This window comes from Mesoplodon mirus (genome assembly GCF_964341445.2).
Source record: "Mesoplodon mirus genome assembly, chromosome: 7".
Taxonomy (NCBI): domain Eukaryota; kingdom Metazoa; phylum Chordata; class Mammalia; order Artiodactyla; family Ziphiidae; genus Mesoplodon; species Mesoplodon mirus.
The window spans coordinates 66666377-66682339 of record NC_138983.1 but is presented as its reverse complement, the minus strand read 5'-3'; the positions used below and the strand labels follow the sequence as shown (position 1 = coordinate 66682339).

The following is a 15963-nucleotide window of genomic DNA, read 5'->3' as shown; positions in this document are numbered from 1 at the left end:
AATTCCTCTCTGTTTTACTACGTGTTACCTGACTAATTAACTTCTCATTATCTCAGTTGACAATCTCCTGTAAAATGGCAGTAACAGTACTTCTATTGTTATCATAACAAGTAATGAATTAATATTTGTAATAGTAAGTATATATAAATTTGGCTAAATTAATAAAATATATTTAAAGATCAATGAGTCTCCTCTCTAAAATAGGGATCATCATTATCATTTCATGCATTTGTCATAAGGACTAAATGAGATAAGGTATATGAAGCACATTGCAACCATTCAATAGAAGTTCATTCTTTCCCCCATGTGCTCTCTCATCATGGAATAGCTGGGAGCCAGGTGAATGGGTCCTGAGCTAACCAATATGTGGCTGGGAAGAGGAATGGATGGGAAGAATACTCCTGAGGAATTGGAGGTATGTCAGCCAAGAGAATGTATCTGGGGGAGGGTAGGAAGTTCTAAGGGACACATGCTGTCTAGGACCACCACACCTTCCCTTACACTGACCATGTGATCTCTGGGGCTGCCAATCACAGTCCCCCTTCTCCCTCCTGAAATAGCAAGTCATAGAAGTGACTGTGACCCAGATGCAGTCTATCTCCATATTGTAATGTATCCCATTCCCCTGGGTATGTCACCCAAGCTGGGCCAATCAGAATCCTTCCCTGGGATTTTTCAGCTTGGAAGTAAAGGGGGAAAGGCTTTTCTTTCAGTTACAGAACTGAAAGTCTTTTCACTGAACGTTGTTGACAGCTATCTTCCCTGGCACTGGGAGAAAGTTTATCTGCATTAAGAAAAATTGTGCCAACACATAAAAACACAGCCAAGAGGTAAAGGATGGAAGGAGAGAGAGAAGGTAAAAGGAGTGAATGGAAAAGATGGAGAGGAAAGGAGAAAGGGAGAGGAAGAGAGAAAAGGGGGGGAGGGGGAGAGAGAGAGAGAGAGAACTTTGTTCAAGTCCCTAGAATCATTTATACCTGAAGCTGGCCAGATGCACCCGTGGGCTTTCCAAATATAGGGTTCAATAATTCTATTTTTTGCTTCAGTTAGACTTTGTTCCTGTCACTTGCAGTGGAAAGACTCCTGACTAATTTTGGAACAAAGAAAATAATTCTGCCTAGACTGTAAGATTCATTAGCAGGCTAAAGAAACAGTACTTGTGACTAAACTGAGGTGGCTGACCAGCAGGGTGGCAGTTAGTATTTAAGTGCCACTGAGGTAACAGAAAATTAGTTGACTTCAAAACTATTTTAATTAGATGTCAGCTTTGGAGAAAGATGTCAGAATGCTCTGTCCTAAGCCCTGACGTGCTCATCATTCTTACCAACTTCTTAGCTAAAGCCTTCTAAGGCTTGCTTGTCAAAACTGTGGATAATCCAAAATTAGATTATGTGGATAGGTCATTCAGTGACAGAATCCAGATTCATGAATGGTTGACAGCTACCATGATGGACCCAAACATGTTGGATTAAGTCTAATGGGGAATCATGTCAAAGCTTATGTCCCAGGACCAGTTTCACTAGTACAGGGAAAGGAGGGCGGCAAGCCTTCCCACCAAATCACAGGAATTTTTTGCTGGCTGCAAGCTCAGTGTGATTCCAGAGTACAACACAGCTGCCAAAACAGCGAGCACAAGACCTGGCAAGCTTAACACAAACACGGTGTCCAGAACAAGGGAGATAATCATTCCGCCATGTTCCACCCTGATCAGAGCACATCTGGAGTCCAAGGCGCAAGGGAATAAGGAAGAGTGTCCTACAAAGAATGGTTGAAGAAACAGGGCATTTTAATCAGAAGAGAAGTCACAGTACCTGTTTCTTCACAAACACATCAAGGGCTGACACATGGCCAAGGGGAGACCTTATCTGCTGGACTCCAGAGGACAGAACCTGGAGTGATGAGCGGAAGTTACACGGGAGGCAGTCTTTGGCAGCAGAGATGCACAACAAGGTCACCTTAGCTCAGGCTCTGCTGACCTGCGAGCGTTGTCACCTAGAGGAAGCTCACAGCTCCCTCCCCACCACTCCTCGGCCAAGGCAGGGGAATGTCACCACTGTGTTGGTTCTGAGGACATGCCACTGGCCATTGTGTTGACAGAAACAGGATAGGGCAGTGATGTGACAAAGTATGTGGGACTAGGAGGCTGGGGGTGAGGCTGGGAGACATGGGGATGGGGAAGCATATTCACAGAAAAGTGGCCACCTTCTCTTTGTGTCTCACCATCTTGCTTTTTAAAAAAAAAAGAAAAAGAAAAAAAGAAAGAAGGATATAGATTCCTGGAATCCAGCCCTTTGTTGGGGTGGAGCCAGTAAAGATACATACATACATACATACATACATACATACATACATACATATATATATATATATATATATATATATATATATATATATATATATATATATATTTAACTTTCCAAGTGATTCTGACGCATAACTAGGTTTGGAAATCACACAAATGACTCCACAAAGAGCTGATTCCAGGGAAAGTCACTTTAATAACTGGTGTCTACGTTTGATGGATCAACAATCCCCTCTGCGCTATTCTCCATGTAATCAGAGTCAGTGTCCGAGGCTGGCAGCTCCTTCCCTTTGCTCTCTTGCCTGCTGTCCTTGTGCTCTTCACCTCTGAACCATCAGCGATCCCACCATGCATATGACTGCTGATCTCTTCACTTCCAACAGGCTTCACCCTGGACCCGGACCATCTACCTGCCCTCAGCCTCCAGCCAATGCCCCCAGGGCACTGAGTGAGCATCCTTTCTCTCTGCTGCCACCACATGGAGATCCTTGCCATCTGTCCCCATTCCTTGGCCTCACCTCCCTCTGGCAGAGGGAGAAATGCTTTCCCTTACTTCCATTCATCTCCCTTAGAGGGAGATCTCACTTCTCTCTTTTAGAGGGGTTCTTGGGGTTTAAATGATACATTCACTTTTCAATAAATAATGATTTAGTGCCTGTGATGGCCACACGCTCTTTTGGGTGCTGGCGATAAAACGGCAAATAAGAAAGGTGAAGTCCTTGCTCTCATAAAGCTTGTATTCTAGCTCAAGGAGGTAGACGATAAAGATCATTTCAGAGAGTGGTTCAGGGGTATGAAGAAAATAAAACCAGGCAAAAGTAATGAGAAACATAAATTGGTGGTCAGAGAAACCTCTTTAAAGAGATAACATCCGAGCTGAGACTCAAAAGACAAAGAGTGAGCCAAAGATCTGGGGGAGAGCATTCTAGGCATGGAGAAAAGCATATACAAAGGCCCTGGGGTGGGAATGAGCTTGGTGTCTTTAGAAAATTCAAAGGTCAGCGTTGCTGCTGTGAGGAGAAGGAGAAGAAAGAAAAGGAGGAAAAGAAAATGAAGAAGGAGAAGAAGAAAAGGAGGAAGGGGGGAAGATGAAGAGCATCAGAAGAGCTTCCTGTAGCACCTAGAATCCCCATTCAGTTCTTCCCGCCTGTCTGAGTCTGCCCACCTCCCCACACTCCCATCCCCCCGACACAATATTTTGTGCTCGCAGCCCTTCCCTGTCCTTCCCCCTCTCACCTAGTCTGTGTTTGCAAATATCTGAACCACAACTGTAGACAGGATTCAAGTTATTTCCCATGGGTCTCCTAGACCTCAGCAAATCCGTGGATGTGAGCAGGCCCCTGTTTAAAGTGTCCCTCAACTTTTCATGGCAGTTTTGAATATTCTGTGAAAGTTAGAAGCCTTGTCTATGTAGAGCTCACAAAGGTCTTATTGTGGTGTTACCTAAATCCTTACCTTTCCTATCCTAGCCTCAACTCCAGCCCAGCCAAGACACCTAGTAAAAATGAGCTGGCTAGCCACACAGAAAGCTTTACGTGATGTAGTGAGCTCTCTGACACTGTAGATGCTCCAGAGAGGTGCATATGACAGGAACCAGACACAACTGCACACCATCAGAGAAAAAACAGAGAAAGGAAATAACACTTGAGATCATTTGGGCCACTTGCCACTGTATTCAATACATGCAAGCATGTGTGAGTGAGCATGAGCTGTGACTCTGGGTTCCCTCAGTCCATCAGATAGTATTTCGTACTTGTCATGTCAGTGTTTAAGGACTAACAAACCAATGGTTTTATCTAGTATTCAATTGAGGAAACACTGGTCTCTTCCAATGCTGGGGGGAAAAATAGAAGTGCTGGACTTATTGAGAAATGTCAGCTTGTTTCTATTCCCCACTAACAAAAATATATGCTGGGGCACATAAATAAGGCTAGATTGAATCTAGTATCCATGTGATTGTTTATGTAAAATTGAGAAGGATTTTTAAGGAATAATTTTGACTTATGTGATTTTTGCTTTCCATAGTGCCTCTTGACTCCAACCCTCAAGTAATATGGGCCTCCTCTCTTGAAAAAGAATATATATATATATATATATATATATATATATATATATATTCAGTTAATATGTATTAACTGAATCACTTTGCTGTATACCTGAAACTAACACAACATTGTAAATCAACTATACTTCAATTTAAAAAATTTTGATCTCAGCAAATTTAGTAAATTCCACAGCAGATTAAGAGCACTTATTTTAAATTAATCTTAATAAAACAATTCATGATCAATCGGATCTGATTTGGGGGAACTTATCTATTCACTAAGAGAATGAGAATGATAGTCTTCATTAAGACTTTAAAACTAAAAAAAGATGGGACTCCTCTGTAAAATTATTTTTTTCTTTTTCATTCTCAATGTATATCCCAGTGAGGTGTTTTTCTCTTCTCTTAATTTCTTTCTTCTCCTTCCCCTCCTTTCTCTCCTCCTCCTTCTTCCCCCTTTTTTCCTTTCTCCTCTCCCTCTCTTGCATTTTCTTGCTTTATCCACTTCTTCCTTCATTCCTTCCCTTCCTTGCTGCTTCCTTGAGGACGGGTGAGACAGAGGAAGAGGGTGAGACAGAGCAGGCTACTCTGACTCATTGGCCCCTTATTTCTTCAGTATGAACCCTATCAACACACCACACACAAGCGTGCGTGCACACACACCTGCATCAACACTCCTTCCCCTACTGATTCATTTAGCAGGAATATCAATTCACGTGCTGTTGAGAAGACTCACCTAGATCACCTATCACTGAGAAAGAGAACATGAAACATTGTTTTTACATGACTAAGCATTAAAACATGTGACAGAGACGGCTAACTGCCCCTCCAAATCCATTTTCACCTTCATCCTTTTGAAAAATAAATCCCTCCCCAAAGTTTTCACTGGGCATGTGGCTGCCCAGCTAAATGCTATCTTTCCCAGGCTCCCTTGCAGCTAGGTGTGGCCATGGGACCAAATTCTTAGCAAAGGAGTGTGTTGGAAAGTGCTAGCTGTGATTTCTGGGTCACATCACTAAAAGAAAGCTGCTTGCCTCTACTTCCTTTCCCCTCTGCATGCTGACTGGAACTCAGATGTGTTGGTAGTGAGCTGGTTGTCACCATGCTGATGAGGACAACTCCCTAGAACAGTGCTGTCCAATAGAAATAAGCTCAAGCCAGCGGAAATTCATTTTACTTGTTAACAAGTAGCCGGTAGGAATAAATGTAAAACAAGTAAAATTAATTTTAACAATATATTTTATGTAGTCTACTATATACAATTATAACTTCAACATGTAATCAACATAAAATATTTTTAATGAGAAGCTTATTCTTTTTTCATACTAATTATTCAACAACCAGTGTGCATCTTACGTTTACAGCACAACTCAGTTTGGAAAAGCCACATTTCTGGTACTGTGACTTGTGGCTTCCTTTGGACTGCAGAGTGCTAGAAGATGGTAGAGCAACAAGATGGAAGGAACCTGGGGTAGTGATTGACCTTGTGGAACAAGCCACCCATCATCTTGGATTTCCCATTTATTTCTTGTTTAAAACACTGTATTTTGGGGTCTCTCTGTAACATGAGCTTAGCCTGTATCCTGACTAATACAAGATGGTTAAGTTTTTTTTTCCCTGCAGAAATTGGTATCGACCTACATCTGACATTCTGTATAACAAGCTAATGGCATGTTTGTAAACATATCAGCAATTATAGCCCATTGTTCCAGTTGAGTCAGCCAGCTGGAATGGAACAACTTAACTGTGTATGGGAAGTACTCAAGTTTTAAACCTTGAAAAATTCCAACTTTTATGCTTTCATTTTTTTGTATGTTGTTTTTTTTGTTTGTTTCATGAAACTCAAAGCAACAATCCCTACAACTATTAAGCACATAGATATGCATGCATCTTTTAATTTTTATTATCTATTTGAACTAAATACTTATGAAAAGGGAGGACAAGTTAAAAAATTAAAGTTACCTAATAAAAAAAGAAAAGAGGAGAGGTGAGGGGTGGTCACTTATAATTAATTACAGTTAATCATCAGCAGTGCTTAATTTAAAAAGAGGAAAAAAACTTTTTTTAAGAAATAGTTTATTTAAAAGACCTTATCCAGCCTAAATTTTTCAGATTCTACATGTATACTTTTCAAACATATAATTTTACAGGCATATAATATCTGCATATAAAAACAAAACAACAGTCAAATTAGGTATTTTTATTTCCAATTTGTTTCTGTTTCCCCACAAACAAAAGGAATTGGCTAAAGATTGGCAAGGTTCTTCATGTTTCTAAATTAATCTTCTGGTTTATGGGGAAATGCAATACTGAAGTCTATAAAAAAATGTAAATAAGGACCCATCACTTCATACTTTGTGTCCCAAGATATGTCAATTATTATTATTTTTTAATTTATTTATTTTATTTTTGGCTGCGTTGGGTCTTCATTGCCGCGCGCAGGCTTTTCTCTTGTTGCGGCAAGCGGGGGCTTCTCATTGCGGTGGCTTCTCTTGTTGTGGCTCACGGGCTCAGTAGTTGTGGCTCACGGGCTCTAGAGCACAGGCTCAGTAGTTGTGGAGCACGGACTTAGCTGCTCCGTGGCATGTGGGATCTTCCCGGACCAGGTATGGAACCTGTGTCCCGTGCATTGGCAGGCGGATTCTTAACCATTGCGCCACCAGGGAAGCCCTGTCAGTTATTATCTTGATTTGCTATTGCTGTTTTCCTTCAACAAAGACTCAACATCTAGAAGGCTGAGGGTAGCTGGGTGAATTCAGTCTACTCCTAATTTATTTTATTGAGTCAGTGTAGAAGACTGGTTAAGAGCAGAGATTTAGGAGTTAGACATCCCTAAGTTTGTATCCTGACTCCACTGATTATAGCTGTGTGACCATGGGCAAGTTACTAAACCTCTCTGAGATTTAGTGTCCTCATCTATAAAATAAAAATAATAAACTGCCCCAAAGTACTGGAAGGAATAAGTGAGATGCGTAGGAAGTACTTAACACAATGTCTCATCCAGTGCTAGCTGCCAAGTATTTTTCTATTTCCAAAATAAATAATGATCTCATAACATTTTATATATGTGTGTGTGTGTATGTGTGTGTGTGTGTATATATATATATATATATCCTACTGTATGACAGTTTCTTTTGACATGGATTATTTCTAATTCTCATAGCTATGCTGTGGGTGGTGGGAGAAGCAGCCTCATTTTACAGTTGGAGAAACTGTAGCTCAGAGAGGTAAAGCTGCCTGCCTGAGGTCACACAGTGAATGTGTGACTGAGCTGAAGTGGAAACAGACCCAGCCAACATCAAAGCCTGTGTTCTTTCTACCAGGCGGAGGTGGGACACTCTGGAACACACATTCTTATGGCAGTGTGTGCCCCAAAAAGAGACAAAGAAAAAGAAGGCAAAGCAGCTTTGGAGGTCTCCAAACCTCCTGGTTTAGAATAAATCCCTCAATTATGCTTGAAGTTGGATAAGTTTTTGTAATCTCAACTGGACATTCTTTCCCCATCAAATTCCTTGAAATTTCCTTTTAAAGAGCATCTAGGAAAAGCCACTCTCATTAGCCAGGGTCTGGCTTTATTTTCCTAATAAACAGACGTTCGGACAGACAAAAGAGCCTCTTTTATTTTCAATCAATTCTTGAACATTTCAGCTGATTTTCTTCTATTTGGCTTGAAATTGGGATCTGGGAATGGCTGGTCCTGCAAATTGTCCTCCTATAAGGGAAGCCCCTTGAGGATCCTCAACTTGTTATTTTTAATCACTGTAATCTCTTTTTCAAAGGAGGCCATGGTCAGAAACAGAGCAGGCCTTTCAGAGCTTTCTAAAGCACAATTATTGCAGAGGGAGGGGTATTGGGGGGAAGAGGGAGGGAGAGTAGAGAGATGTGGTGGGAGAGAGAAGGCAGTCAATATAGTACTAACAACTTGGAAAAAGGCTGAATCATCATCTCATCTGGATCCTGGCTGTTGAGAAGAAACCCCATGTTTCAATATTTTTCTTAATAGTGACCATTTTATTCCAGTCTAGAATACCTAAAGGATATGCTGGGCAGGGGCATGGAGAGCAGAAGCTCTTTGGGGATGAACTAGAATAGAATACTGAGGACAAAGGTTTGCGGCAGGAAAACAAGCCATTGATTCCAACGATTGTGAGGGGCCCTAATTCAGGAAAAAATAAAACAGCAAACAGAACACCAGGGGAATGTTAATTTCTACAGCCCTAAGTCAATACCTAGAGCAGAATGTATTAGATTTATTTCTAATATAACTATTCTAAGAAAGTATAAGCCAACAGAAAATGTCACAAACTAGGCCAGTGCCCTTTTCTTCCTAACTCTGAGTGGCAGAATCAGGTTTGCTAATCGCAGACTATTTACTCAGAGGGCTTTAGCATGGTTCCTGCAAGATCTTTCATTCAGGATCTCTTAGTCACCAGAAAGGAGATAAGGTGATTGCCCACCAACAGCCTGAGTCGGATGTCACAGTCCAAAAGGCTAACTTTTTAGGCTGGAATAACCTATAAGGTGAAAGTCTAGTGCTCCCCTCCCTACTAGCCCCAGTTTCCCCCTGCTGCCAGTGGATACTTAGGCAGTCATGGAACCTCTCTGTCGATGTGAATCCCAGATGCATCTCTGTCTCAGTGCTGGGGCCACTTGCTGCCAGTGCTTGGACAAACTGGGAGGATTCAAGTGGGAAAAGAAACCCAGAAGGACTCTTGGCCTGCGCAGCAGACTAGCCTGACTTACCCAAAAAAGAAATCCTCCCAGGACTTCCCTGGAGGTCCAGTGGTTAAGACTGTGACTCCCCGCTTCCACTGCAGGGGGCACGGATTCAATCCCTGGTCGGGGAATTAAGATTCCACTTGCCATGCAGTGCGACCAAAAAATTTAAAAAAGAAAAAAAGAAATCCTCCTGGTCCTAAACGAGGAATAGTCTAAGGCAAGCCTCATGATATGGAGAAATCATTCATTCATTCATTCAATTATTTCATGAGGACCGAAGTAACTGGCATTCACTGGTAGACTGGCTGAAAGGAGTGCTGAATAAACCTACTTTTAAACGCATGCACACACACACACACACCCCAGAAACAAATCTGACCAGGCACATCCCTCCACTATTAAAGCATTAGGGCCCCATAGCCAACTCAAACTAGCATATATTGGGGGCCCGCTGTAGCTCAGGCATGCTCATGTTTATGCACTGATTCACTCCCTGCTACCGCCCAGGTTGGTTGGATAAACAGCTGTTTTCAATAGCTGCGAAACAGGTTCAGAGAAATTAAAGGACTTGCACAAGGTCACACAGCTACTAAACCCTGGTCCGCCTGACTCCAGAGCCACCTCTTTCCCTGCCACGTGGAGCTGGGACAGTTTTCCTAGGGAACCCAGGTCCTCGGGTTGGGGGAGGGCTGAAGAGGCCAGCGGGGTTACGCCCACTTCCCTCCAGTCCATGGAGAGGACTGGCTGCTTCCCAGCTCGGAGGAGAGGCTGCGGCCGCTCGTAGGTTCGGCTCTCAGGGCAACCCAGCCAACCCGCCGCCAGTTCCCCGGGGCTGGGCCGGGTGCCCTCCATCCCACCCCCACCCTGCCCGTCTCCACGGAGTACCCGCCGATCCGTGCCGGCTTGCAGGGGCTGCCGGCCAGCTGCTGAGCGCATCCACGTGCAGACTATGCCGGGAAGCCCGCTCTGGGGAGCTCCAGGTGGAGAAAGTCGGGAACACGAACTCGGGGGAATGGAGGAAGCGTTCTGAGAAGGGTTGCTCCCGGTTCTGGTCGCCTGTGTGGCCCGGGCGCCCGCTGACACTGCCCCAAACTTTCTCCAGTGTTGTTCCCATTGCTTCTTCCCGAGATGCTTAGGAACCGGGAAAGTGGGGATGGAAGAGCACCCCACTCGGTGCCCCAAAGCCCCTCTCTTCCTGCTTGGGCCTAGAATTCACTTTTGAAGGGGCAGGGGTGAAGGGACACGCGCCCTGTCACTCCCCGCCCGCGGGGCCCCGGTGAGGCCAGGCAGGCTTCCTTCCCTGCCCGACGTCCTGGCTCGACTGGAGAAAGGCAGCTGCAGCACGGGGAAAAGATGTCTGGGGAGATGACCCGGCTGAAGAGAGGGGCGGTGGGCCCTGGGGATGGCGTCAGTGATCTTCAGGTCTGTGCGGGTCGAGCTGCCTGTCCTGCTTGGGAGGCGCTCACTTGCTTGGACATCCCCTCTCTGCGCTCCCGAAAGCCGGCTCTCAGCTGAGGAGCGTAGGCATCCCTGGGGCACTGAGACTTGGGGTTTCGGGAGCCAAGGTCCCGGCCCCCAGGGAGCAGGCCTCGGGAATCCGGGCTTCCCTTCCGTCTTCATCGGATTCCCTTTCCCTGTCCGAAACTACCTAGAGCTCCCTGTCCACTGGGAGCCTGTCCTAGAAATCCAGCGTCTTCTCCCTCGCCTGGGACCATCGGAGAATAATTTGGAGTTCTTTCCAGGGACCCTTCCGAAAAGCTTCAGCCTCCTCTCCCCTCCTCCTCGTGCCCTGGGACCAGTTAAGGTAGAAGCCGAAGTCCCTTCTCCTGTAGGGATCTGTCCGGGGAAGCTGGAGTGACCATCCCACTGGGGACCGGTCAGCGAGAAGCTGGCTTCCTTTCTTTCAGGGATGGGAGTGGGGAAAGCCGGAGTCACCACCTTGCCTGGGACCCGACTAAGAGAAGCCAGGGTCCACTCCATTCCAGAGACGGATCTGGAGAAAGGCGAGTCTCCACTTCTCTCCTGGAGCCGGCGGGGGAAGAAGCCAGGTTCCCTCCCAGCCAGGCCAGAGTGACGCGTCGCTCCACTACAGCCCATGCCAGGGAACCGCGCGTCGGACGTGGGGGCTGCATCTCCTGGCTGTGGCCCGCGACGGCCCCGGACACTGGCTCGGGTCTAAAAGGGCTGAGGGCATCCAGGACAGAAGGGCCCTTACCGGGCTGCGCCCGCACTGTGCGCCTGAGAACCGTGCGCCCTCCTACCGCACCGCGCGGTCGGCGCCCTCCGGGGGCCGGGTCCCGCGCCTTCAACGCCACGCAGGGCCACTTACCGCGGTAGCTGGTTCCCGGCTTGTAGAAGTCAGGGTCGCCCTCCACACGGAGGCTGAACTCCGTGTAGCCCTCGCGCCGCGTGCCCTGGACGCGCAGGATGCGGCTGCAGTAGCCCTCCGACTTGGGCACTTTGTCCAGGGTCTCGTCGGAGAAGGCCAGCGCCGCGGCCAGAGGCAGCGCCAGAGCCAGCAGCGCTGGACTCCGGCTCAGTCTCAGGGACGCCGGAGAGAGCCTCATCCTCGCGGGCCCCCAACTTTGTGCCTGGCCGCCGGTTCGCCACGCGGCTCCTGCTCGAAGGGGTCCCCGTGGAAGCGCGACCTGGCAGAGCCCGGGCGGGGAGCGGAGCTCGGAGCCGGCGCTGGCGACCGGGAGACCTTGCCGCCTCGGCTTGGCAGCTGCCGAGCTGCGCTGCGCTGAGATGAGCCGAGCAAGCCGAGCAGCGCGAGGAAGGGAGGGCGGCGGCGGCGGCGGCGGAGGAGGAGGAGGGAGGGCTGATTTTGCCCAGATCCCCGAGCGCAGCGCTGTTTTGTTTCCGCGCTGGCGATTAGCGGCGCGGCCGTGTTTATTTTGCGATGCTGGATTCCCAAGGTCTGGCGAGGAAATCATAGGGCACAGGGACACTGCGGACTCTGTCCCACCACCAAGGAGGCTGCTGCCCCAACCCCCTGGACCCTGTGGAGGAGGGTGCTCCAAGGAGGGAAAGACTGAGAACTTTTGTTGCACACCTACTCTGCGTCTGGCAATATTCTGGGCCGTTTACTTACTAGATCTGCTCACCTTTTCCACTCTCGCTTCACACAATAAACGTGACATTACTTTCACTCATTTTATAGATGAGCAAACTGAGGCTTTCGGCCAGTTAAAGCAGGGTCAGATGCCATGGCTATCTGACTCTATTGCCCTTCTCTGACCTGGAACAGGTCAGACTGGAGAATGGAAAGGAACAGAATGATTCATCCATTGGGGCCAGTAGGCACAGTGCTATGGCCTGTAATACCTTTGGAGATTCCTGAAAATGTTTTCTTTAAAATCAGAAGAAAAAAAAACTTTAGGTCCAATAAAATATTTCACTATATAGTATTTATTAATATATTTGCCTTTATACCTACAGAGTCATAAAATATAATGTTTACTGCTGGTTTATGAAGGGAGGAGCCCACGAAGACAAAAGTGCCTAAAGCCCATAGGAGTCCTCACAGAGCCCTGGAAAGGGGTTTTGAAAGTTTCAGAGAAAAGCCTGTGTTTTCTCGGCTTAGATTTTAGTTCAGGTTCCCAGTCCCCAGTGACAGATGTTTGGAGAGGAGCTGAACCTAAGGACTCACTGGGCAGAGCCTCAGGCTCAACCCCAAAGCCAGACAGGAGAAGGCCAGGTGCAGGAATCTCTCCCACTGTTCCCCTGGGCACAGACTTGAATCAAACATTAGTCCTGTCCCTCACCCACTGTGAGACTTGAGCAAGTTATTAAGCTCTCCAAGCTTCAGTTTCATGCTCAGAAAGGGTGCGTGTGTGCCTCTGGGCTAATACACCCTTCCTCTAAAGGGTGCTAGAGTTAAATGAAATGACCCATGTAAAATACTGGGCCTGGTCTCCAGTGTCTCCCGACACCCACCCCCAAGCTCAATGGGTGGGTCTGGGCTGGCCCTGGGTAGCACAGTAACGGAGACCAAGCCCATTTTGGGGATGCCTTAATGCCTCTGCCTCCCCTCAGTGTGCACAAGCATCCCAAGTGCTCTCAGAAGCTTTGGTTACGCACCCCCTCCCTCCCCTGGACTGTCAACACGCTTCAAGAGCCTGCATTTAAAAAGCAAGCTCCTTTGCTTTCCTTTGACGTCACTAACAAACAGCCCAGAGGAGCCATTTGCATTGGAGGCCTCCATTCCTCCTCACCTGCCCTCAGTCCTTGTGCTGGGACTCTCACTGCCACTATTAACTGGGCGCCTTCTCTCAGAGGTCCTCTGACAGTGCCCCTTTGCAGAAGGCAATTACGTTCTTTTCTTGGCCTGACCCTCCTCGACGCTCAGCAGCACCTGCTCCAGCTACCAGCCTTCCTTTATGGAGGTGACATTCAGAGAGATTCATCTCTGCGTCCTGAGTGAATTATCTCCAGCATGACCGGACTGGCTCAGGGCTCACATAGACTCCAAGGTGCACAGTCCCATGCATCCAGCAAGCTTTCCTTGAGTATAGATTTGGGGCCGAGTCTGTGCTGAATAGTGGGTACCAGAGGGAACAAACATTCATTCATTCATTCATTCATGTCCAGTGCCCTCCATGTGCTCAGCACTGGGACACAGGACAAATAAATTACTTGCCTTAGTGGATCTTACAATCTGGGGCAGAGACAAATATTAAATACATAGTTACACGAATCTTTTCCAATCATAACGGTGATATATATGCTACAAACTAAGTTGTTCATGAGAGTGTACCCGATCTTATCTCAGAGGACAGGAAACTACAGAGATAAATAAAATGTGGCTCCTGTCTTCACGGAGCTTATTTTACATCCAGTAGCTCCATTATGTGTTCTTGAAAGTCTTTTCATCTAAATCAGCGTATTCAAATCTAACAGGGAGGTGGGCAGAACACAGCAGGGAGGGACATAATAGTTAATTTCTCATTCAACATTGACAGGAAAACCATGTGATGTAGGAGGCCCCCTCCTCTCTGCTATTTTCCAGATTAGGAACCTATAAAATTTACCTGTCTGGGTGCCACAGCTAGTAAGGGGGAAAAGAACCAGGATTCAAAACAGTCCTGGGCTTCCCTGGTGGCGCAGTAGTTGAGAGTCCGCCTGCCGATGCAGGGGACACGGGTTCATGCCCCGGTCCAGGAAGATCCCACATGCCATGGAGCGGCTGGGCCCGTGAGCCATGGCCGCTGAGCCTGCGCGTCTGGAGCCTGTGCTCCGCGACAGGAGAGGCCACAACAGTGAGAGGCCCGCGTACAGCAAAAAAAAAAAAACCAGTCCTCACCAACACTAAAATAGGGTTCTTCCCTCTAGGCAGCGGTGACCCCATCATCTGGGCCATGACAGCAGACTCTAAGCAGCCCATGGATCTTTAATCCCACTACTGGAGTTAAACTTCCCTAACCCAGCTCTACTGTCACATCAGAATGCTGCTCGCTCTCCACACATCCAATCCATCACGAAATCACTAGCTTCCAACTCCTTCTTGAATCTGTCCACTTCTCCCCAACTCTTCTGCCACCACATCAGTCTGAGTTGTCATCATCTCTCAGCTTCCTAATTGGGCTGCCCACATCTACTCTTACTCTCCTCCAATCCATCTTCTCAGCTGAAGACTGAGTGATCCTTTTTAAAATGCAGATTTGAATGTCAAGCCCGAGGTTAAAATCCTTTTTCAGTGGCTTTTCAGAGCTCTCAGAACAAAGAATCTTTAACATGGCCTCTGAGGCCCTGTTTGATCCGCCTTTGAAGACCATGTACCCCTTTTCTCATGGGCTCAGGCCACCATGGCTTTTCCATTTTATGAACTTTCGCCTGTGTGGTTCTCTCTGCCTGGAATCCAGTGCTTTTGTCTCTGCCACCCCCCACCCTCTCCCAGCCAACTCCTATGCACCCTTCAGAGCTCAGTGCAAAACTGCTTCCCCAGAGAAGTCCTTCCTGATTTCCCAGAATAGGTCCTGACTCTCTTTATATGCTCTCCTGGAACTTGATATCTTTCTCTTAATATTCTCAAGATTTATAATTACCTACTCACTTTTATGTCTGATTTTTACATTTTGTATTTGTTCAGTGTCTGTCTCCATCTCTAGATTCCAAGCTCCATAAGGGGAGGGGCTGTCTCTGGGGATCACCACTGTATCCTCCATGCATATCATGGTGCCTGGCTCCATAAGTATCTGTTCTATGAATAAAACGTCTTTAACAGCCTCCCAGCAGCCCAAGTTCTTCAAGTGACCTGATTCAAGGCCCTCCATGATCTGGTCATAGATCCCAGACTGAGCTCCCAGTGCTTCCTAGCTGGGTTCCCTGTGTCCCGCACTTTCATACTTGACTTGGCACCTTTGCTTATAGCTTGCCCATCACCTAGAATGTCCTCCCTCCTTCTGCCCATTTAAATTCTCTTCTCGGGCCTCCCTGGTGGCGCAGTGGTTGAGAGTCCGCCTGCCGATGCAGGGGATACGGGTTCGTGCCCCGGTCTGGGAGGATCCCATATGCTGCGGAGCGGCTGGGCCCGTGAGCCATGGCCGCTGGGCCTGCGTGTCCGGAGCCTGTGCTCCGCAATGGGGGAGGCCACAACAGTGAGAGGCCCGCATACCGCAAAAAAAATAAATAAATAAATAAATAAATTCTCTTCTCCTCCCTGGGATGAGATCCTGCAGTCTCTCCTCTGGACTTCCGTAGAACTTGTGAGAAGAAAGTTTCTTATTTTGACTACTGTGTTCAGTGGATTGTCATGAACTGTCTTGTATGTCTGTCTCATCTCCTTAGTAATGAATCCAGTTTACTTTGTTTAATTTCCTGTTCAGATGCTTTGTTTTGTTGTAAAATACACCGGACTTCAAGAAATCTCTTTCCAGTTTTGTAGCCTAAGGCAGAG

General features: G+C 47.0%; 1 protein-coding gene across 1 annotated transcript in view; it reads right to left on the bottom strand.

The window, feature by feature from the left end:
* Positions 1-11737, bottom strand: part of SPON1 (spondin 1) — a gene marked incomplete at its 3' end in the record, with an annotated part of 275229 nt that extends 263492 nt beyond the window's left edge. The window contains exon 1 of the mRNA XM_082627909.1: positions 11395-11737. Within this exon, the coding sequence (XP_082484035.1) occupies positions 11395-11632 (238 nt within the window). The 5' untranslated portion in view covers positions 11633-11737. The remainder of the gene's footprint in view (positions 1-11394) is intronic.
* Positions 11738-15963: the final 4226 nt, after the last annotated feature.